Below are 24,776 nucleotides of genomic sequence, written 5' to 3' on the forward strand. Positions count from 1 at the left end.
AATATTTGCTTTATTTATTCTGCAACATACCCATTAATTTTATTAACATAATCTTGTACTTAAGCACTTTCTTGGTAGCAACAGCCAATCAGAAATTTAATAGTTGACACAACTAACAGAATCTGAATAAAACTTTATCCCTGCTATGTCATGAAAAGCAAAAGAAATACAAAGATACATCACAGCATACTTTCTATTTGTTCTGAAGACTAGTAATTTTTGAGTACTTACAAGGCTACACTACCAACTATTTCTAGATGAGGTAGGATTTAGTTTTTTAAATTGGAAGAATGATACAGATGAGGGGAAATGTACTTCCAAATCTCTGCTCCTTCAGTTCTTTGGACCTGAGAGAAACCTGACAAGGACAACTCAAAATGTCCTTTTACTTAAGTTCAACCACTATCATCTTCAGATAACAAATTATTTAATCTCTAATTTAAAATGCAGCAATTTCATTTAAATTGAATAATTTTACCAGATGGATTACAATGTTAATATAGCCTTTTTTGTGCAAATTAGAGGAACATTCAAAACCCACTCATAATCTTGTCCCCTTAGGACATGCATATATTACATAGATACAGTTGATGGCTCAGAACTTTCTATAATTTGAAGACAGATGCTTCACAACTAATTGAACTACTGTATTCAGTGAATTGGTGACATCACCCAACTTCTTCAGTACCAGTTCTGACACACAGCTATAGATCTATTCAATTATTCACTAAGTAGATTAAAACAAAGTTGTATTCTGTAGCTGATCTATCCCATATCAGTCTATAAATATCAAAGAGAATATGGTTGTAAAATACTCAGGCAGGAGACAGATGTCCAAGGTTTATTACTGAACATCCTTCAGTTTTTCAAGCAGCAAAAATATGATTTAGGTGTATGAATTAGTTTAATTAAGACTATAGACAATTGCAGCAGTTCCTTTATACTGAGTAACAAAGACAGATTAGCAAAGATTTAGAAATTTGGGCAGCCTTACTGCAGTTTTCAGCTAACACTAAATAACAGTACCTGATAGTCACTTCAAAAAGGTTATTGCTTTTTATATTATTATTTAGAGGCATGCTGATTCTGATTATGAAGACTACATATAACTATCATGACCAACAACCATCGCCAGCTTCCTTGTCTGATAAACTTGGTCTGTTGCTATTAACCACTTAGATTTTTTTTATGACAAACTGATTACTACCTCTTTCAAATTGCTACATCTCTCAATATTATTCTGACTCTCAAAGAAATTCACAATCTCTCAGACTAATCAACTATTTTTCTTACACATGTAGCAAACCAAATTAGAAAAAAATTAAACTACACTCTATCAAATTCAATACTTTGTTTCCTTGTAGTTGTCTACTGTTTTCCTTAAATATATTGTTTAAACAGATAGATGTTTCACCAATCATCAGAATTCTCTGACATAAAAACTGTAAAGTAATATACAGGAGTCATCCCACCACTGACTCTTATTCAAGTGGAGGCAGCTGTACATAGTATCTATGAAGTCACAAAATACCCACTGTTGCACATTTAAAATCACAAGCATGTTAAAAAAAAGTTATAAAATAAAAAAATTGCAATAGATATTGTACACCGGTTTTATTTTTTGATTCAACCTCAAAACAGGACAATGTAAATGTCAACTCGTGAAGCTTCCCTGACCTGCTCCCGAGTTGCCATAGGCAAGGGGATGGGAAATCATGCCTCACAGTTGCACCAAAAATTTACTCCTCAGTCATAACAAGATGCAATCTGGCTGAGAAAGTCAAGGCCATTTTATACCAGCAATGCCTGGAGGGAGTGACTTCTACAACCCGCAAAATCACCTCATTGGGGAATGTGACCAGGGGACACACTTTGGGGGAAGTGGGAAACAGGATCAGAGGCAAGGCGTGAAGGGGGTGAAGTCAGAGTTGACTTCACCTAAGTAATGCTGACATTGGTGCTCCTAATAAAAGACTGGATTTTTATTGCCAGATGGCTTGAAACTGTTAATTGTGTTAGGGCACTGGTTGGAACAGTAAACAGAAAAATAAATATGACTATGGTGTTAGTAGTGCTATTTGTTTTGCAATCTACTTAAAAGCTGACAAGGGTCTAACCAGGAGATAAACTCTCTAATTCTAACCACATTTAAATAGATTTAGGAATACCCAAATCACCAGATGTATTACTTTAACATGTTAATTTTAATGAAATTAATTAAGTTGACAGACTGATAAACAAAAAAACCCACATAATTTTAAAATCTCTTCAGTGAACACAATCTTAACATTAGGATTAAGATACTGGGCTGATATAAAGGAAACCGAGTTTTTCATACATAACTCACCGGATGATTTGGGGCTAATCTTACTTTCTCTATGCAACCCACATCATAATACTATTGTGTAGGGGAATAGAAAGTGGGAATGCTATGCATACTATATAATAAAAATGGAACAAAAATTAACAAATTAAGGAATAAACAATCTCCTCTCCAACTGACCATGAATTTTAAGGGAAAATAACAAATATGTTGTCTTGTGCTTAAATATTCCAAGCCTGAAAAATGTGTTTTCCTTTTTTTTTTAAACAATACTATGACTAATCTTTAATAATAGCAGCACTTTAGAGCACTTTGCCTAGAGTTGGACACAACTGAACAGGGAAACCTTAGTGTACTAGCAATATAAAAGTGTGCACCGTTTCTTGTTTCATACTTGAAATTAGGTACACAATTCAGAATTCAATAAAAGAGAAATAAATTGAACATTTTTGACCCAAAACTGGGCTAGTTTCAAATATGCACTCAAGATCCAATTTCTCTCCCTGGAAACAAGCTTTGATATCTTTTTTAATGCTTCATTAAAACAATGTTTTTATGATGTTTTAAAGCTGTTATGTTCTGGGAAGAAGTAATTACAGTATTTAAGCAACAATTCTGAGTATCTTACCAGGTCTTTTTTTCCAATGCGTTCGGAAGACAAAGAGAATAGAAAGATGGAAAGGACATTATGTATTCAGGAAACATGCCAAAAACATTTAATGCAGCTCATTCTACAATTATTTAATTTTTGGCATGAGATCAAATACCTTTTCATCTTTATCACTAAGCAATGTATGCATGTTCATTGATTGGCTGGAAAATATATTATTACATGCTTTTAAAATATGCTCACCTTCATCACTTATTGCCTGCTGTTTAACCAGCGTCATAGGAGATCTGGCAGGGGGGTTATTTAGTGGATGACGCCAACTTTTTGATGTTTTGTTTTTTTCTCCTTCAAATATCTAAGAAAGATAACATATACTGTGTTTAAGATGAGAGAAGAAAGGAGAAATTATGCAATGCATTGTACAATAACTTGCTTTCATGATGGCTATTTTTGGGGAATGCTAATGCCCAGTTGCAAAAGGTTGTCCTAATTTTGATCATACCTACAGTAAGATGGAACAGAAAAATCATGGTATTGGTATCATGGTCAGCAGACAGCACATATCTTCCAATTGCAATGCCAATTTAATTTAGTTTAGTAGTTTTCAACAGAAAAAAATAGAAATGACTTTTGCCATCACAAAGTGGAAAACGGATTGGGAACACTTGGAGATAAATTTAAATATATCATTCTAATAAATGAGAGCATTTAAAACATACAATTTCTACTATGGTATCAGCTGGAAAGTTGAAAGGGTCTTGGCACCTCACATAGAGAAGCATTATTTGGGATAGTGAATATTTAAATTTTCTCTAAAATATTATGATCTGCCACAGCCCATTCCTAATTAAGATGGAGTACAGGAATGGGAATTCATATTCTAATTGAGGCTATTCTACATTGTTAGCACCCACTGTTAGAATTTCAGCAACATCTGAAAACACACTACTTTTTCAGAGATGAAGTAACTATTCTCTGATTTTAATCTTGATAGTAGCAATATAGGTAGTCCTTGACTTACAACCATAATTGAGTCTATAATTATGGTTCCTAAAGTCATACACTATGGTTGTTAAGCAAATTAATTGTTCACTATAAGACAGTTTTTGGCAGAAATCAAAAGTAAATGCTGGTTTCCAAAAAATCATAAATTGTGGCCATGTGATTGTAGGGCACTGCAAATGGCTGTAAATGTGGTCCTGTTGCCTAGCATCCAAAAGATAGTCATATGATGATTCATGATGTTTTTTCAGAAAGCGCTTGGTAGAGACCAGAATATAATTTATTAGTAATTTACAGCCTGGAGACTCACTGGAGAACAGCCTAATGCTGGGAACAGTTGGGAGCAAAAGAAGAAGGAGACGGCAGAGAATAAGGTGGCTGGATGGAGTTACTGAAGCAGTCAGCGTGAAATGGACTCCGGGGGATGGTAGAGGACAGGTAGACCTGGAGGAACATTGTCCATGGATCGCAATGGGTCAGACATGACTTCGCAACTAACAACAATAATTTACAGCCATCATATGCTTCTGAACTGCTGGGATAGCCAGGTCTGAAGAGTTGTTAGCTTAATGCATTACACAGTTGATCTTACAATTAAAGAATATAGTGGGAGTCACTAAACAAAGCAAAGTATTTGTGCAGGCATTTGAATCACATCTGTATAAATTCCTTGGTAAACAGACACAGAATACAAACATATTTGAAAATATTCAGAAATCCACTTAGGAATAACAAAAAGAAACCAAGTAAATGAATTAAATATAAGCTGAAATGCAAAATCTCACTATTGAGGAGATGTTTATTAGTACTGTACATTATATTAAGACAGAAGGACTGGCTTTGGGATTGTTAAATCTCATCCATTTATAAAACAAAAATGAGTTCATTATTTACGTTGATAAAAGGAAAAAATGCTGTCTTATTCTTGGGTTTAAAACATATCTACCACTTTCTCAGGAATCCTGCCAATCCAAAACTCTGCAAATGCCAAAAGCAAATCTAGTCCCAAGTTATTATTTCTTAAAGTCTCATTCAAATGGAGAAAAAACTAAATATTTAATAGAAACTAATATGCTATAAACAATTATAAAGGCACTAGTTCAAATCCTCGCCATAACCATACACAAATATACCAAACTATAGCCACATTATCTCATTCTTACACATAGCTCATAATTGCAACATAATGCAGATCTACATGCAGTTGTTGCAAGCATTATTAATGTATCTTAAAACAATTTATGAAAAGATATATGCCTTATTCTAATAGAATAATGTTAGAAACCAATTGGGGTATTTTATTATTGTTTCTAGCTAAATACTAGGTTTTCTCTCATATGCTATCGTATTTCCTCATTCTTACCATTGATATTTCCCCAGGTTCCAGACCACTTTTATTGCTTTCAGCATCACTAATCTCATCCTCTTCTGTGGATACACTACTAATTTCTTCTTTCTCAAAGTTCTCCATTTCAGAAGCACCATCCTCAGGAGTTTGCCTTGAAATATTTGAAGCTTTTAAAACATCTTGATTGCAGCCAGGATATGAAAGCAAAGCCCCTTTAGATTCTTCAGAACAAATATGTGCAAGGTCAGAGACTTCTTTCTCTTCCTTTTCTGATTTTATTTCAGGAACTTGATCGAGTTGTGAGCTTGAAGGGGAATGACCTAAATAAAATTCACCATCAAGACAAAAACACTAACAGTTCTTATTCATTTCATTATTATACAGAAAACACATTTGCAGACATTTTAAGTTTAATGACAGATAATTGATTTCAACATCAAATATTTTAACAGTTAAGAAATCACTGGTCCTTTTAAACCTTTAGATTCAAATTGAATAAAGTTGTTGCTTTTTTGTTAAATTTTGGAGAAATTGATTTGTTAACCAAAAATTTTTTTATATGTATTTATTGGAACTAGGGTCATTCTACAAGCAAAAGATACATTTTGTATTGAATGCTGCACTGTAATGAAAATACATTTTCGTAATGAATTCTATAATAAAAACACGTTTTCTAGTATCACTTCTTTTTACAATCCACAATACATTTTGCCCACTGTTATGAACAGTCTCTCTACTCATTTTATCAAATTGTTTGGAAACATTAGTATTCTTGGAAGGAGAGACTCAATGAAGATTACATCTTCCATTATAATATAAAAAATGCCAAGTTAGATTCTCAGTCTTCCATGAACAATATTAGCTTTTTCAACTCTCAAGGAAGGAAGTTCTAAATCCAACTCTTATGTTTTTAAACTATTTTATTAACTTAGCACAATTCAATTTTAAACCTTGGTAAATAGTTACAAAACAAGCAGACTTAGACATTACATCTTTAATAGTAATATAAGTGAGGAAGGAGCCTTCTACTTACTAAGCCTGTAAGTCCAGTAGTTTTGTGATATGTAAAAATATGCTTATATGGAACACTGTGAAAAACTGTACATTATAAAGTACATAGGTACTTTATTTAAAGGCCCTTTTTGCAATTAAATCCTTTCCTAAAGATATTTTATATATTAGTATGGTAGTTAGTATTTTCCTTGTTATTGTCCACTCCTGAGCTATTAGGAAATCATGAGATGAAGTTGAAACTTTAAGAATGCTTAGCAAGAGTTGGCTTCTGAATGATCATTGCTTTATTGGGACAATGTTCTATTCTTTTTTATTTTTGACAAATATTACAAAGGTACTAAGCATAATATAAATGATCGTGATTGTGTAATATCACTGCAGAAATAAAAAAGCATAATGGAACAAAATAGGGTATAAATTCTCACTTGCAGAATCACAACATCAGCAATCTTCAAATTATATGGAAAATAAATACCATTTATCTCACCCAGTATCTTTTTGTTATCCAATAAATTTTGGTCTACGTGCATCCTGCTTGGGACTTGTTCTTCCCCAGAAGGCACTCCTGTGTCTTCTGGCTTTACTTTTTGTGATGGTTTGTCTTTGACCTTGAAGCAATCTGTAGCTGCTTCAGTAGCTGTGATTTCTGTACCAACCACTATGGTTGATGGCTTCTTGTCTTCAGGAGTTTTAAGCTTTTTTGATCGTGATCTGGTATGCTGGAAGCTGTTAAAAGAGATACTGCTGTCAAAATGGAATGTCTGGCTTGAGTAAGATAAAATATCTACCAATAGAAATGTTCTTTCTGCTTGCTTTAAGAAATTTAAAAAATGACACTTTTTCATCTTTTTGTGTAGAGATAATGTTTACAATTTATTAAGCAAGAGATTAACAATAGGCTGAATTTAACCTTTTAATCTGTCATTACTACACTTTAAAACTAGCATTAAACTAAAATGACCTCAAACAACCTGCTGAAGCAAGTTCCAAAGTTGGTTACCTGGTTCAGCATTATTTAGAATGTGACGGTGCTTCTAATCACATTCTATCAATCTTTAGCAATGATGCTCAGTCACAAAATGTGGAAGACATTTTGACAATTTACTCTTCTGTAGCTTTTACAGAAAATATACAGGTTTTTTTGGTTTGTCATAAATACAACTTCAGCAACAGCTAATTGAACTGAACTACAAGTATTCCTCGATGTACAACCACAATTGACCCCAAATTTCCACTGTTAAGCAAGACAGTTGATAAGTGAGTTTGGCTCCATTTTATAAGCTTTCTTGTCATAATTGTTAAGTGAATCACTGTAGTTGTTAAGATATTGATATCGTTGTTGAGTGAATTTGGCTTCCTTATTGACTTTGCTTGTCAGAAGCTCACAAAAGGCCAAGAATCTGAATTTTGACCACATGACTACAGGGCTGCTGTGATGGTTGTAAGTATGAAAATGGTCATACGTCACTTGTTTTCAGTGCCATTGTAACTTCTAACAGTTACTAAACAAAGGGTTGTAACTCAAGGACTACCTGTACACAGAGTGAGAATTTGTTTCTATAGTAGAAACTACGAGACTATAGGATTTTAGAAAATATATTTAGCTATTAAGATTATACACAATCAACAAAAGATGGAAAACATGACTGATGCTCTTTCAAATTCTAATGTACACATTTTATTGCTCTTTTATTAGCAAACTGCTTCTATCTGAGAATGAATTCCCATCTTTTGACACATGCTGCTGAAATGGACTATTACTTAACAAGAAAGTTTCCTATTTTTAGAAAAAAATGGAAATAGGTAGGTCTCTGCTGAGAGACATCTTAATTTTATCCAAAGATTTTCACTTGACAAATGGCTCCACAGCATGATAGATGGCTCCAGAAAATGTATTTGAGTGCTGAAGCATGTGAAGAGGATTTTCAAGAACAATTCCAATATATCTGAAACCAGAAAACTCTTGCCAGCTTAAAGCAAGAATTTTTTTTAAAGAAACCTTTACTGAAAATTTAAAACATTAAAATACTAAAATCAATAAAAATATTTAAAATGAAAGTGTTGTGTATATTACAATCTATTTTGACAGTGTTTACATTTCAATTGTTATTCCAGCGCATATATTATACTCCTATTAGCTCTTATGTATATACCTCTGTCTTTCTATATTATACATTCCTTATTTGCTTGTTTCTATTGTTTATCCAATAGTATCAATTTTCCCATACTTTATAATAAACTGAGTCTTTCTTCTCTTTTAATTCTAATGAAACCCTAAGTTGCATTAACAGAGGGATACAATGAAGATCAAGTGAAATACTAATACTACTCTATAAAGCCTTAGTATGACCACATCTAGAGTACTGCATTCAGTTTTGTTCACCACACTATAAAAAAGATGTTGAGACTCTAGAGAAAGTACAGAGAAGAGCAATCAGGATGATTAGGGGACTGGAGACTAAACCAGGATGATTAGGGGACTTCATTGAAGAACAGTTACAGGAACTGGGCATGGCTAGTCTAGTGAAGAGAAGGACCAGGGGAGACATGATAGCAGTCTTCCAATATTTGAGGGGCTGCCACAGGGAGGAAGGGGTCAAGCTATTTTCTAAAGCGCCTGTAGGCCAGACAAGGAATAATGGATGGAAACTGAACAAGGAGAGATTTAACCTGGAAATAAGGAGATACTTTCTGACAGTGAGAATAATCAACCAATGGAACAGTTTGCCCTTGGAAGTTGTGGGAGCGCCATCACTTGAGACTTTCAAGAAGAGATTGGACTGCTATTTGTCAGAAATGGTGTAGGGTCTTCCTCTTGGGCAGGGGGGTTGGACTAGATGATCTATAAGAGCCCTTCCAACTCTGATTATCTGTTATCTGAAAGTTTGTCTATTTCTGCGCAGTCAAAAATCTTTTGGATAATTAAACTATCTGTCAGCATTGAATCTCCTTTCCAACATTGTGTGAGTGGTAATCTCGCTGCTGTTATTATATGCAGATTAAATATTTTATCTCTTTCGTATAATTCCCTTTGATGATTCCCAAAAGAAATATTTCTGCTTTAAATTCTATTTGGACTTTCGTAATATCTTTTAACCATTTTTGCATTTTGGTCTAGTATTTCTTAACTTTTGGACACAGCCACCATACATGAAAGAAGGCACCCTGTGATTGCTTGCATTTCCAACAATTTGGACTTAAATTTGGATATATTTTAGCCAATCTTGAAGGGACTAGATACCACCGATAGCACATTTTATATTGATTTTCTTATATGACGCTGATTTTGTTATTGTGTAACTTTTTTCAGATGTTTTTCCAATCCTCCAGCTCTATATTGTGTCCCAAATTCCTGGCCGACACTATCATTGGTCCTTTCACTATTTCTTCTGCTAAATCATATTCTAATAAGTAGTTATATATCTTTATATCAATTTTTCCTCTGTACCGGCTATTAGTTTATCTAATTGATTTGGTTCTATTTCAATTCCAAATTCCTCTTGGTCTTTTTTATATTTTGATTTTAGTTGGAGGTACGGCATCCAGTCTATATTTAGTCCCAGATCGTTTAGCTCCTGGTTAGTCTTTAATGCTCCTTGGGGGTCCAAAAATTCATAATATCTGGCCATCCTTCCTAGATCTAATGTATTGGGGTGGATACCCATCCCTGGATTTTTATTTTTGTTTATTTTTATAATGTTTATAATGCTATAATGTTTATAATGTTTATTTTAAATTTCTTCCCATATTCGTATTAAAGAATCCCTTAACATATGTCTATAGAAAATAAAGCAAGAAGTTCAAAGCTGTATTATATTTTTCCATTGTTCTTTTAAACAAACCAAATATTTCTTCTCAATCTGCTAAGTCTAATAAATACATTTTTAAAAATCTACATAATTTCCCTTTAGCTGTAGTATGATTTATATTTTTCATTGATGCATGAAGGCACTATTGAAGCTGATGGTGCCTATTATTTCTCTAGCAATGCTATATAATATGGTCATGACTTGCCCTTTAAAAATCTATTGCACAAATCATTTGTCACAATTACAATTTCCATCTTTACATAAGTACCTTAAATCAAGCAGTATTAATATAAATGATTGAAACACAAATATTATCACTTTTTTTTTCTTTGACCTGGTGTTTCTTTCTATATACAAGGGGTTCTGTCTAAAATTGTATTATTTCCAAGAGTAAATTTATAATATTTTCCTGTGACATATTACAGCAAAGGTGAAACTGAACATTTTATTTTCATTTTGGAGATAAACATCTCTTGCTGTATGAGTTGTGTGTGAGGACTTGGGTGAAGACTATTAATTAAGCAGCACAAAAATGCAACAACCATCACTTTAGCATAGTGAATAACTACAATCTGTGTACACATCTGATAAAACTTTCAACATAATTACTACAATGTATCCATTTTTAATTTTAACTTGGCTATGCAGATAAAAAAAAGTTCTACTGACAAGGAAATAATTTCTCTGCCAAGTACAAATAGTAGTTGTATAATACATATGCCAAAATCTGTAGCAATACAAAAGTAACATTAAACAATTATATGACCTACATATGAAAAACCAAAGGTTATCAAGTTGTAAATGCAAATATGCATATGTATTAATAATAAGACATGACATGTTTGTTTAAAATGTAATATCCTATAAGAATTGTCATTTTGGGAGAAAAGGTTATCAATAAAAAAGAAAAGACCAAGTAAGGGAATATCTGTCAGAGAAGCCAAGCAATAATTAGGCAATGATTCAATCATTTGCTCCATTGGAATGAGAATAGGAAACTTAAATAACATTGTCAAGTTTGATATAACGAAAAATTAAATTTCTTTATCAGATTTGGAGATCAGTTAAAGCAAAACTCAGTCAATATTTATTTTGGAAATTTGGGGTGAAGGAAATAATCGTAATGAATTCTGCACTATTGAAAAAGATGCATGAACATCAGAAGATTTATTAATCAAATAAAAATCCTCAAATTATTCCTGCAAATTTTTATAAGTCTAAAGAACTCTTGTTTCTCAGATATATTTTGCTGATTGTTCTCTTGTTTCAGTCAAAATATCATTCTGAGACATAATGCAAGTACAGTTCATATTTCTCATCATAGTGCTACATAATGGAAAGCATGGATTATAGCATATTCTCCCCATCCAGAGAGAGGCCATTTACATCCAAAGTGCAATAAATTTAGCTACATCTATTTATCTATGGTATATTATAGTCATAACATTGATTAAATGTATTAAACATTATTTTACCAATGATTACTTTACCGATCTGACACATTATTTTTAAAATATATTTTATAATACAATATAACAAATATCTATAAAAATGAAGGATCTTATTAAATCAGATTTTAGTTGTCCCCTCCTATTAGAAGAGATTACTTGTTGATTGCCATTTGCAAAGGCTGTATGTTTAGAACTAACCCACGAAAAACGCTTATTGTTTTACTTTTACTCTGGAATTCTTTTCCTAAAGAGCTTGTTTCATTCCCTAATTTACATCACAAAACTGTTTTTTTTTAAAAAAGAGGCTTTTAATGCAGAAGTTTTTTTGTTCTGTTTTTGTCTACGGTAAACTTTTATGAAATTGAACTATGAATGAATTATGACTGTCAGGAGCTGCAACCTGTGATATTAGATTTACATTTTTGTGTGTGTCATTTTTATTTTAAAAAGTCTCTATTTTACTACTATAAATGACAGAATACTATATATGACATACACAGGAGAGAAATTTCAACAAACATTAACGTGTGAATTTCCCTGTCTCCTCTCAAACTTTGATGTGATTGTAAAGAGAAATCTGAAAGCATCTATCGCACTTTAGAATAAACACAGATGCCAATTTTAATATCTGTAAAATATAAATCCTGATCTAACAAAAAAACAGACAACAATAAATACATCTATTAAATATTTCTATGTTTTGAAGTGTTCAGATGTATTGATCTCTAGTTCCCATAATTGTCTGATATTTCATCAACATTGACATGGGGACTATTGTCTAAAATATGTAAACGATATTAGATAAGAAATGGGGCTCTACTTTCATATAAATACATAAATTGTAAAAATATTAGGCAAGTGAAAGAGAAAACAATATATTTTTATCATGGGGAAAACATCAAAATAGATACTGGGTGTTAAAAATAATGTTTACTTATCAAAATAGGTATACAAAAAATGTTGTTGGTGAAAAGTATTGTTTAGAAAATTGCCTGTTTTATTCTTTTTATTCCTTGGAGTTAGCCCTGATTCCCAGTGATTGCTGGACATCTATGCATTTTTCTTGTCAACATTTTCAGAACACCTCCATAAAGAGAAAAAGTCTAAATATTATATTAATGCTCAGACCTCCAAACATTAAATTTTCAGTAATGCTTTCTTGTTCAATTTTTCAAAATCAATATATGCATTCAGTAAGTATGTCCATGATGAAATATGACCTTTTTGCTCCCAGAATCACTGTTAAATTTAACGAGACACAAATTAACTATGAGTAAAATAAAATAATAGACTTTTAAAAACAATATCTGAGACATGAAAGCATACATTTTAAGTTTAACTATAAGTAGTGGAAAACATTATTACCACCTGGAACATCTCTTCGTTTTCTTTCTTTTCTGCAACCAGGCCTTTACCTCAGGGGTGGTTTCAGGGGTGGGCTTTGTATGATCAATATTATATAAATCTTTTCCTTGTTTCCACAGTTGGTATCTATCTGGCTGAAATTTTCTCACAAAGATGTCCATTGATATGGTCACCATGTCATTTCTACAGGTACACTAGAAAAGAGATTAATTGGGTATGTTAATTAACAAGCACATATACAAAGGATAAACTACAGTAAATAAAACCACAGAAGTAATGCATAGAATTCTCTGAATAGCAGTCTTTTAGCATGAAAGCTCTAACAAATGGTAAAATCTATTAAAGGATTTACAACTCCAATCCTCAGATTATAACAGTCATACAGTTACAACAGGCAGGGATTGCTGTTGCTAAGTGATGCAGTCATAAAAGGTGACGTCACGTTGAGGGCACTGCTTAGCAATGGCAGCCCTAGCAGTCCCAACTGCATCATAATCCCCAGACTATATGGGTTCTTAAACAGGAAGAGGCAAGAGTCCAACTTAAGGTATGAAGGGGAATGTGGGGAAGGCTGGGAAGAGCTACCCACCACCAGGGGAGTGCTGCAAGCATGTCCACGCTGTACTGTGTGGACAAGTACATGTTACAGAGTGTGGGCAGGAGGAGGGAGACTAAAAAGTGGAGCCATCAGGAGAAAAAGCAGTGGAAGTGATTTATGGGAGCAATTTTTCTGGTGTCAGAAACCATTAGCAAAAATCACAAATGGTGATCATGTGATTGCAGCTTGCTGTAAGCCAATAGGTTTGCAGATATACTTCAAAGTGCGATTTTTAACCTATACAAATCTAATTCCAGGTATCTTCAGGACTATGCCCTCAAGGTAAAACTAGCCTGATATGTAAACAGAAGAAAAAATTAGCTGTAAGAATTGCTTCAAGTTCAATAAACAGTATTTCTAAGCATATGGAATTTCAGTCTTAATGTATTAAAGTGCTATGCTTCAGAATCATTTTTTTCTGATGCTTTGCAGTGCTTCTTTGTCACATATTCCGATGAGTTTCTAGAGCTGTTTTCAGACATAAGCACTGATTGCATCACATAATGAAATTAATGATATTGTAGAGAAATGCGAGATAAAGTTAACGGAGGAATAAAAAAACGCTTGCCGAACTATTAAGAGATAATAAAAGAGAATGTAAATGACAACGCAGTCTTACAAAAGGGGGGAACATAAGAAAGAGACTCTGCCTTTATTCTACATGGCTATACGAACCAACAGAAGAAGGAAAAACTGTGACAGGTTTTCAAGATTCTGTTATTGTACCCTACAACAGAGCTCCAATTATGCTGTTTCCTGGCCTTTCCTGATAGATATATTCATGCTGCAACAAATTAAATTTATTTTGGCATAGTGATATTTCTTCACTATTTCTTCTTTTTTGTCCTGACCAAATTAATCTATTAAGGTAATTAAAACATATGTTTATTTTCAATATAAAAAATACTTAGTTTGAGTCAAATATGTCCTCTTAAATTGAAAAAGAGGATGGAAATAACTTTTGCCATTTTTTTCTCCTATTATTGCATTCTTTGCTATTGATGTTGGAGGGATCTTAAGAAGCCCAAGATAAGTGATCCTGAGAGCAGAAGATGAAAAGAGGAACTGGCCAAGTGGCCTCTCTCTTCTTCCATGATCAAGTCTCTACTATTTTTCTGAATATTAAACATACATTCACTTTATTGCTTTTAGAGGAGGAACACATGAGAGGCAGTTCACAGAAGAGTCACAGTTTCTTCCCAGCCTTCTCAATCACATGCCTCTAACTTCAAGATACAATGGTATCAGGCATGAAAAACAATTCTGTCATCATATGATGGTGTTTATATTTCAACACTTTGGATACCTAGAAAACACACTATTCAATATAGAAATGGAGTTTGCAATACAAAAACAATAAAAATATTATAACATGAAAAATAATTCCATAAATATTTTAAAAGATTAAAATATGCGCTCCAAATGTTCCTGAGTTTGAGGTAGGATGAATACTAAAACCCCTATTAATTCATTGATGAAATATGTCCCTTCTGAAATAATATCCAGAGGTTTCTAGTCTTCAGAAAGCAAACTATTTATATAAAAGTATAATAGACAATGTAAGGGACAGTCATAATTTAAAATGTAACACAAGTTTTAGATTCATTATTAGTATTTCTCTTTTTATGGTAAATGCTGGACAGATGGGGCATTAAGCAACTTAATGGAAGGCTACAAGAAGAAGAGGAAGCAGTGACTAGCCATTGTAGAAAATTAGAATAGTCTTACTGCTTCTTGCTTTGTGGTGATATGTGAGGGCAGCAGTGGTACATTGGGAATGAGCAGCACTATCCAGAAGTGTTTCACAGCTAGGAAGCTGAATTGGCAACCATGCAAGACTGATGCTCTGAAATCTTCAATTTCACAGTGCCATCATGTTAGCTGTTAGCTTTTCCAGTTGCATCATTTGGTTTTTGCTGATTGTCTACTACATTGTGATAGATATCCAGTCCCTAGCCCTACATTTGCTAATGTAGAAGAGGTTTGAAATTGTTTTTCCTGTCTGGGAGAAACATGCCTGCCCAGCATCAAGAAGCTCTCTGACACTTGGGATGGAACAGTTCTACAACAAGGTCTATATAGCACTGTGACCAGAGATGTGGCAGAAAATAGCTGGTGTGAGGGGAGCAAATTTGGGTCAAGGTACTAGTTGTTATTGATCCAAGCCCCATGGCTACTCTGGCAATGTGTCTTCTTTCCTTATCCCAAGTTCCTACTTGTCGATTTTGTTTCACAGACATTTTTTTTATTGTGGACCATGAAAGATTTACAATCTATTGGACAGTGTGAGGTTAATTGATTGGATTCCACAGTCATGAGAGCTGATGGCATCAAGAGGAAAGTACGATTTGACAAGCAGAGAAAAATATGGTGGGAATCTGAGAGCCGGATGCTCTTGGGAGTAATTGTCAGTCCCACTTGCAATCCTTCACCCTTGATATCAACTGCTGGGTCCTAGATGGCCCTGGGCTAGTATATAATAAGGTGACTCTCATCCTTGATTTGATCATGGACAAGGGAACTGACCTGGCATGTACAAATGACATCAATTTGCGTCAGGGAATTATCTTCTTGACATATACCCAATTATTTCTGAAAAACTAAACAAGACTATTGGGACTATTAACCTAATCATTTGTTTAGCTGTGAAGGAAGTTATTGTTTGCCTCCCTCCATAAAAAACTGTCACTGGATCCAATAGTTCTGGATTACTTTTGTCCAGTCAACAAAAGGTTACTGACTAGATAGTGAAATGGCAGTTTTAAAGAGTCCTGGAGGAAGTAACCTTTCGATCCAAGTTCAGAACTGGGACACGATATAGAGATGGCATTGATTGCATTTGTAGATATTATCTGAGCTATGGATGGCGCAATGGTTAGAAAGCAACATTGCAGGCTATTTCTGCTGACTGCTGGCTGACAGAAGTTTGACAGTTCAAGTCTCACCAGCTCAAGGTTGACTCAGCCTTCCATCCTTGCGAGGTTGGTAAAATGAGGACCCAAATTGCTGGGGCCACTATGCTGACTCTAGAGAGAACTATAAAGCACTGTGAAGTGGTATATATAAGTCTAAATTGCTAATCTCTGTTTGGGATGCACAGATGCAACTATTCGGCTCTTTTTCATCTTTCATCTTCTTTCAAAGCCATTGACCATGATAATAGTTGTAAACAACCCATGGGCCACTCTGTGGTGATAGTTCTTTTCCTGTCTCTGTGTCTAGTTCAAATTGAGGTTTGTTTTTTGGAGAGGAGAGTATAAATCACCAAGCTCAAAACAGGGCTGCCTATCAATTTATCATGAAATTCACTAAGCTATTACGAAATCAGGTCAGAAAAATCTTCTCAGGTTCAGAACTGTTTGGAATAATACTCTAAAACATGACAATTATAGCAATTTTTAAAAGACTTGACATATTTATTATTTGAGAAAGGAAAAGAAAATGCCATCACATAATAAAAACAAAACAATATCTGAAACAAGGATTAGTTGTGCAGTGCAAGTGACTCAATGTTTCCTAAAATATATTTGAAGATGAGAATTCTTTCAGAAAAGTTCTGAAGAATTACTTTCCATTTGTTTTATGTATGCAATAGGAGTATTTGTGACAAAACTTGTGGATCAGCATAGTACAATATATGTAAAATTCAATCTGCTATTTGGTTGTTTGTTTATATTATGTGTATATAAATATAACTCTGGACAATATGATTAACAGCATGATTACTCTTCATGCTTTTCAAGAGTATAAGGTATATACTAGAAACTGAAATATGTAATAAAAATAGACCTACATAATTCTGTATTTGCCTATTCAAACTCTGGGCCACTCATATAAAACTAAAGCAGTACTTGCCAATCATTTCTCTCAAATAACAAATAAATCTAGGTATCTAAGTCTTATACTAATTGAAACTCAAAAAGATTCCTTCATTCTTTGCCTTCATTCATCAAAAATATCATACAAATATTACAAATACCATACAAGTAATCCTCATCGTACAACACAATTGGGACCAGAATTTCCACTACTAAGCAAGGCATACATTAAGTGGATTGTGCCTGATTTTACAATCTTTTTTGCCATAGTTATTGTGAGAATCACTGCACTATTAAGTGAAGCATGCAGTCATTAAGTGAATTCAGCTCCTACCACAGCTGACTTTGTTAAAAGCCTTCTGGGAAAGCCATAAATGGACAGGTATATTTTTACGATGACCTTCCAACAACTTGTAGACAGTATTGCATAGCCTTTGATATTAGCTATCCATTTATACAAACTGCAATAAAACAAGGTTCTTCTGATAAAAAGCCTTGAAAAGCACATTGTTTTTTATTCACAAAAGCATCAGTGTCTATTTCAAAATATGTATCTTTCAAGATTTTAAACTTTAGTTCTATTTTTTTAAAAAAACTGTAAACAAATAAAAATGTTTTCAGTTCCATTATAGGAAATTACTGGTATATAGTACTGGATAAATAATAGCTGTCAGCATACTTTAATTTCATATTAGCTATTCTCATTGCACACAGCATCATCAATGAGATAAATGTCTACATGATTAAAACTAAAATGAAATAAATAAATACTACATATTCAGAGTTGTGTTCTATGGCAAGAAAAAATAATTGTATCCTTTTAAGTCACTGCTATTAAATGATAATTTAATCAGAACAACATAATCAGTTCTTGAATATAATGCTGTTTCAATGTTGGCTGCAGAATAGGAAAGGCTTTGTCCTTTCTTCCATTAAGCAACCATGTATGCTGAAGGCTAAGGCCATAAATATTATCTGAATTATGTCCTAATCAGAAGTTCATTTTCTCTTAACTAGTGAAGCAAATAAAAGTGAATTTGACCAAAACATTTGGAATAAAATTAATCATACTAATGAGGTCACTGTAGAGATTAAAATGATTAACAGATCTTTATAAGAAATCAATATCTCAATATTTCAGAACTGGGCTGATGGAACTTATACTAATGTTCTGTAAAAGGCCTTGTTAAATAGCAAAATAAGTAACAAATATAATGCCACTATACCAATTCTTCAAAATATCAAATACCACATACTAAATATTCTGCCATCAGTAGAGGCTGGGAATTTTATATTCCATTCTCTCTAATTTTGGCAGGTTTTTTCCAAAATCAAGCCACACCAGCCAATGCCAGAGAGAGCAAATAAAGTTATGTCAAGGTGACTTTGTGTAACCAGTACAGGAAATTATCTTCAGGATACAAAAAATAACAAATATTCTTTTTAACATGCTGTAGGGGACATGTTCACATATTTGAGGATAGCCTCCCCCACCTTTCAAAAAACCAGCTGCTGTATGGGCTTCACTTCAGTGCTAGAGTCAGTATACATTCCTTCAGAATATCATTCTGTTCTCTTTCCCTGCATGTTTTATTTCTGTGCAGCTTTAAATATATATTTTTCTAGTATTGTTTCCCCTTCCAGGCATAATGATAATGTTATTTCTGAATGAACTAAAAAAGAAATCCACATCAAAGAAAGGAAATGGTTATTCTAACATTTACAAAATGTGATGCAATTAGAAAGCAATACAATGTAGCATGATACCTATAATAACATACAATTGAGTGTTATGTTGAAAGTTTGGAAAGAACTCTGATATGGCAATTTAAGCACAGTAAAAGATGATCTCTACAAAATCAAGCCGACTTCTTCAATTCCACCTTCACATTAAATGTACTACACTACAGGGCAGTTTGTATGTTTTCAACTTTCTATATGGGAATAAAAACAACAGATATAAACTAAATATGTATACTGTTGTACAAATATTTCTAAACCCTTATAAATTTATGAGTGGATGGAAGAGCTCTGTATACATAGATTCTCTACAAAAGGGGAAAACATTGTTCATTCAGATCATAAATCTCTACGATTAAAACATTACTGCGTGATAATTAGAGGATGCTAAGATATCAACTCAAATTTTTGCCATTTGAAATTCTCCGAACAATATGTTACCCCAAACCAAAACAAGCTCTATAATTTAATGATTACCTAAATGACCATAGCCTCACCTGGAAAATAACTACATGTAAACTGAAAACAAACAAAAAAACCTTAAGAAAAATTATCATAAATCAAACAAAATCTATATAACTCACGTGTCCCTTTCCCTACTAAACGTCTATGGAGATTCCCAGTCATTCGGGTCATGGTTGTCCCAAAGGTGCTTTTTCAAAAGGAAACTGCACTTTGTTTTTCCTTGAAGACATTTCACTTCTCATCCAAGAAGCTTCTTCAGTTCAATACTGATGAGAAGCAAACCATCTTCAAGGAAAACCAATGGCCGGTTGCCTTTCAAAAAAGCACCTTTGGGATTCTTTCTACTAGCTTGATCCAAAATGATTTTTTTCCTAACTAATTTTTTATCTTTGTGGTACCATTTATGAGACCAAAGCATGAGCAAAAATGTTAATTTCTTATTTCTTATAAAGCTCACATTAACAGAATAACAACAGAATAACAGAGTTGTAAGGGGCCTTGGAGGTCTTCTAATCCAACCCCCTGTTCAAGCATGAATCCCTATCCCATTTCAGACAAGTGGTTGTCCAATCTCTTCTTAAAAACCTCCACTGTTGGCACGCCCATAGTTTCTGGAGGCAAAAGCTTTTCCACCAATTAACTGTCCTAACTGTCAGGAAATCTCAGTACTGGGTTGCTTCTCTCCTTGATTAGTTTCCATCCTTGCTTCTTGTCCTGCCTTCAGGTGCTTTGGAGAACAGGTTGATCTTTATCTTCTTTACGGCAGCCCCTCAGATATTTGAACACTAGGCATACCCAATTACTACAGCCATTCTTCATATGTTTTAGCCTCCCATCACTGGAATAAATACCAAGGCCTCAATCCAAGCACAAATTTAAACTCATTAACCTTCTCTTTGCTTTCTCTGTCTTTTGGATGTTATATTGCCTCATTGAAGGAGAACAGAAAGCTGCAAAGTTAAACATATATTTTTGAAAATCTGAACGCACACTAAATATTTGTACACAGTTGTTTATAGTTTATTAATAAGAAAACACTGAATATATTAAATGCAGATATTTAGATATCCTTCCAACCACTACTTTGTAATACCTCCTTGGACAGAAATAAAAGTTGCAAACATTTTCTATAGCCAGATAAGAGCCTTTCTTTTTCTGCTTTTGGAATTTTTCTTACTCTTCTTTGTAGAACTCTTCTAGATCAGAAATATTCTTAGCTTTCCTTGCATACTCTGCATGTCTGAAACATTTTCAATTATATTCAAGCCTGGGGACTATGAAAGCTATTCCAAAACCGTTATCTTTTTTTACTCTAATGTACTTCATGGTTGATTTGGTTTCAGACTGTTGCCTTGCTGAAATATCTACCTCTTTTCAGTTCAATTTCTTCACAAACTTTCAGATATTAGTTTCTAGGATACTTAGTTGAATCCTTTCATATGTATAGTATTTCTTTTGCTACTAGCCCCATGGCAAGAGAGGCGGCAAATAAATTTAACCAATAATAGTAATGATAATAATTTCCACACAACCCCAAAGCATATTAGAACTAAGCTCATTCTTAACCCCGGGCAAAATGGGGTGGAGGGTTCCCCAAAGCTTCACCAATCTTTCTCCCAACCAACTACATCTTGTCTGGCATATGACAGTTCAATCTTTGCCTAAAACATTTTGAAACAAAATTTATCAGGTTTCTCAAGTTTCTTGTATACTTTAGAAAATGTGATTGGGAAAAAAGTTTCCTTCAGACAGCTCCCCCACACAGATTGTTATTTAATGATGTGGATATGAGGGATATGTAATAATATACTATGGAAATAAGAGTTTAAAAGGGTCACAATGTTTGTATACTGCAAAATTATCTTCCGATTAATTTTTAACCACTTTATATAAATAAGGCACTGAACCAACTAGATTAATACCCTACCATATTCACAGTTTTCTTATTTGAATCCTTAAACAACTATATATCAAGGTTCTGACGAACAAGCCCAATCAGAACTCCAAGACTCAGACCTCTCTCAAAGAACTTCTTTATTGGGCACACGATTAAATGTAAAACCAACTATAAATCTTTCCCACTGTTTCAGTATAATTCAAATAGGAAATAACTCCCTCCCTAATTGTCACAGGTCACATTGGCCAATTAGGTTAATTGACAGGTTCTCCAGGCACTCCTCCCTGAACTTATCCATCACCTCTGGAGATGACCTTGGTTCTCATGAGAAAACTCTGTGTTGTATCTAGCAAAGCATTCAATCCTCCTTCCCCATACTGTGTGGCAACTGAGGAACAGAAAAATGGCTCCTGCCAGGTTCGTTTTGAAGTTGACACTATATATATTGGGTATATATTTTACATGAAAAAATGTCACATTTAATTTTGCATTATGTACACAACTTCTGTTACTTGTGGGCTTACTGAAATATACAATTTGAATAGGACTGCCTAAATCTTTTTATGCAACTGCAATATGGAGATAATTGATAAATTGGACAATAACTTTTTTTTGTCCAATTGATAAATTGGACAGTAACTGTAGTATAAATGCAAGCTAGTCTTAATGTAGTGTCAATAGCATATGAAAAAAATCCAAAACTTTTAAAATCCCTAATATACAGCATATCTCAATTATACATTCATCACAGATTTTTGAGAGGATATTTTTAAAATTATTTGCAGTTATCTGGAAATCATCCATAAATAAATCAACCATAAATAAAGCAGTTTAGTACTTTTGGCAAGCAATAAAGACCATTCTAAAACAATTCTGCTTCCTACTCTCCAATTGCATATCTGATGCCAGAATAGACATCTGTACGCATTATATAGTAACAAAAAGAAAGACTATTAATATAAATATGTAAAAAGGAAATTATAATGTGACAGCCCTTTTCAGCATGTCTTGAAAAGTTGCTTCCCATTGCGGTCTATTCAATGTCAAGAAAGAAATATGATGAAATATATTTTACCTATCCACTTAAAATTTTGTCCAGATTAAATTAGAGTAGGAAACTTGTTTGGAAGAACAGAACAAAACAGAAACCAATATGAAACAGATTTTTACAACTGTAATTTTGTATGAAACAGATTTCATTCCTATCTCTTGCTTTCCAACTTGAGTTCAGAATAAATTTTCTACTTAATAATGTAACAAAATCTCTACCACAAAAATATACAAACATACAGATATATTTCCCTAATGTGCTATGATTTCTATTATGACAGCATGACATGTATATTATAGCTATCCAGATTAATATTTGAATTGTTTTTTTCAGATGTTTTCCATATTGGTTACAAGTTTTTGTGGTGATTTTTTAAATAATTAGAAACTATAAATAGAAAAAAATAAAAACTAATACAGAATGTAAAAATATAAGAATGAAAAGAAAAAAGAAAAAAAGGGGTAACCACCTTTCAACATAACAAGTATAAACAATTTTGGTGACCTCACCATCTCATGAAATACAAGTACCGTCTTCACCCTATATCTCATCTCTTAACTAAAAACAAAATCCAAAAAGACACATCAATTGTTCCTTCTTAGCAGAAGTTCAGGAAGGATTGCCAGATATAACTAATTATCCATTTTAATATTGATTTTAAAAAATCCAAGCTTGTAATTTTTCCCTGAACTTTCAACTGTCTTGATTTTTAACATCTTCAAATAAGTACCAGAGGTTGAATTTTCAGCTTTTTTTGCCTCTTCTCAAGGAATTTTCCAAAACTAACAGTCTATTTGTACAATATATAGAGTAAGAAAAAGTTATGCAAACTGCTTTTCTGATTTATTACTCGTATATCTCCTTTAAACAATGAAATAACTGATTTTTTGAATATTCAATACATCTTCCATATACTTCTCATTACATGTCACATTTAAAACTACATTCAAATTAACTTTGAACTTTTCCAGTATAGCATAGCTTGTCGTTCTTCTGTAACTTTATTGACAAAGTAGCTATCTATTATATCAAATGATGACCACTGTTCAAAAATATGTCAAAAATTCCATTGTTGGTGTATTTTGCTCCATTTTTAACCTTTAATTAAACTCTTTATTATCTTCTATCTCTCCCTGGTGTCCAACCTTCAAAAGTTCTATATTATTTTTTCTTTTAAAGAAACCCAAACAATCACATATTTGCCATAGAAGGATACTTGTTATTAATTTAATATTATAATTCCAAGTCCATCTGAAGTCTTCACTCATTGCTACTTTCTAAAATCAATATTGTAAAACACCTTTTTCTATTTAATCCAAAAAGTGATATTTTTTCAAAAATTTAAAATCATATTTAAACATGTTTCTCCAAGGAGAAGGTAATTCGCCCACTGAATATCATAAAACTTTCCATTCTGAAGGGTCTTAATATTTCAAAGGTAATAAAATATATCCAAAGTGATTACGAAATGATGCTTGGTTGAGCTTTATGTTCTTAAAAAGAGCTACTGTACGTTCATGCCTGGAAACAAAGTTGGCTCCTTCCTGCCTTCCATCAAGCTCAACACATAAGCCGACTGCAAAACCATTTCTGCGGTCTACTCATAAGGAGCAACTATGAGGACTGCATGTAGGATATTAAAGGACCTCCTCTTTCTTAAGGAGATTTTGACAGCCTGTAAAATTCAAAATAGCATATTTTGTGAAAATAACTGTGAAAACCTAGAACTTTTGATTATCCATTTCTGAGCAAGTAAAAGAATGTTAGAATAAAATATATAAATATACAGACTGCAAGTCCACTTGTCCAATAAAGGCTTTGAGTGTTATACAGTAAGTATCCGATGCACATGCAAATGTTGATGTTTTCCTTATTCTAATCCAGATGAATGTAATGCTCAGTTGGGTAGGAAAATTAACGTAATTTATTCATTTGCAGTTGATGAGTAAACTACATCATGAGGTTAGATGAGACCTTCATCTCAGGCAATGAATCAGGAGAATAAACAGTTGTATAAGAGGTTTTTTGCCATCAAAAGGATTACCCCATTGTTTTGCTATTGTAGAAAGTTACTCCAAATAAAGCAGTAGGAAGGCATCTGGCACTGCTCTTCAGAATGGCTGTCTATGAGAATACAGGGGAAGCAGGAGTAAAATTCAACCACCTCACACTACCTCGTGCGAGGTGGTAGGGACGATTGGGTTTGGTTCGCCAAACCGAACAATTGCCCCTGGTTGCTCTGTCTACGCCTGCCCAGTCACACCCATGTTAGCAACAGGGATACC

General features: G+C 33.4%; 1 protein-coding gene across 12 annotated transcripts in view; it reads right to left on the bottom strand.

The window, feature by feature from the left end:
* KDM4C (lysine demethylase 4C) overlaps positions 1–24,776 on the bottom strand; it is a 196,363-nt gene that overhangs the window by 73,519 nt on the left and 98,068 nt on the right. For 6 of the 12 annotated variants that reach the window (XM_026703723.2, XM_087926670.1, XM_087926668.1 and 3 more), the window contains exons 10-13: positions 12,926–13,116; positions 6,785–7,023; positions 5,299–5,603; positions 3,177–3,288 (exon numbers count right to left, since the gene is read on the bottom strand). In XM_026703723.2, coding sequence (XP_026559508.1) covers positions 3,177–3,288; positions 5,299–5,603; positions 6,785–7,023; positions 12,926–13,116 — 847 coding nt within the window. Of the gene's footprint in view, positions 1–3,176; positions 3,289–5,298; positions 5,604–6,784; positions 7,024–12,922; positions 13,117–24,776 lie in introns of all 12 variants that reach the window. The other 6 variants (XM_087926663.1, XM_087926667.1, XM_087926662.1 and 3 more) reach the window with 1 other exon arrangement.

Source organism: Pseudonaja textilis, chromosome 2 (assembly GCF_049901715.1).
Source record: "Pseudonaja textilis isolate UNSWEBS1 chromosome 2, rPseTex1.2, whole genome shotgun sequence".
Lineage (NCBI taxonomy): Eukaryota > Metazoa > Chordata > Lepidosauria > Squamata > Elapidae > Pseudonaja > Pseudonaja textilis.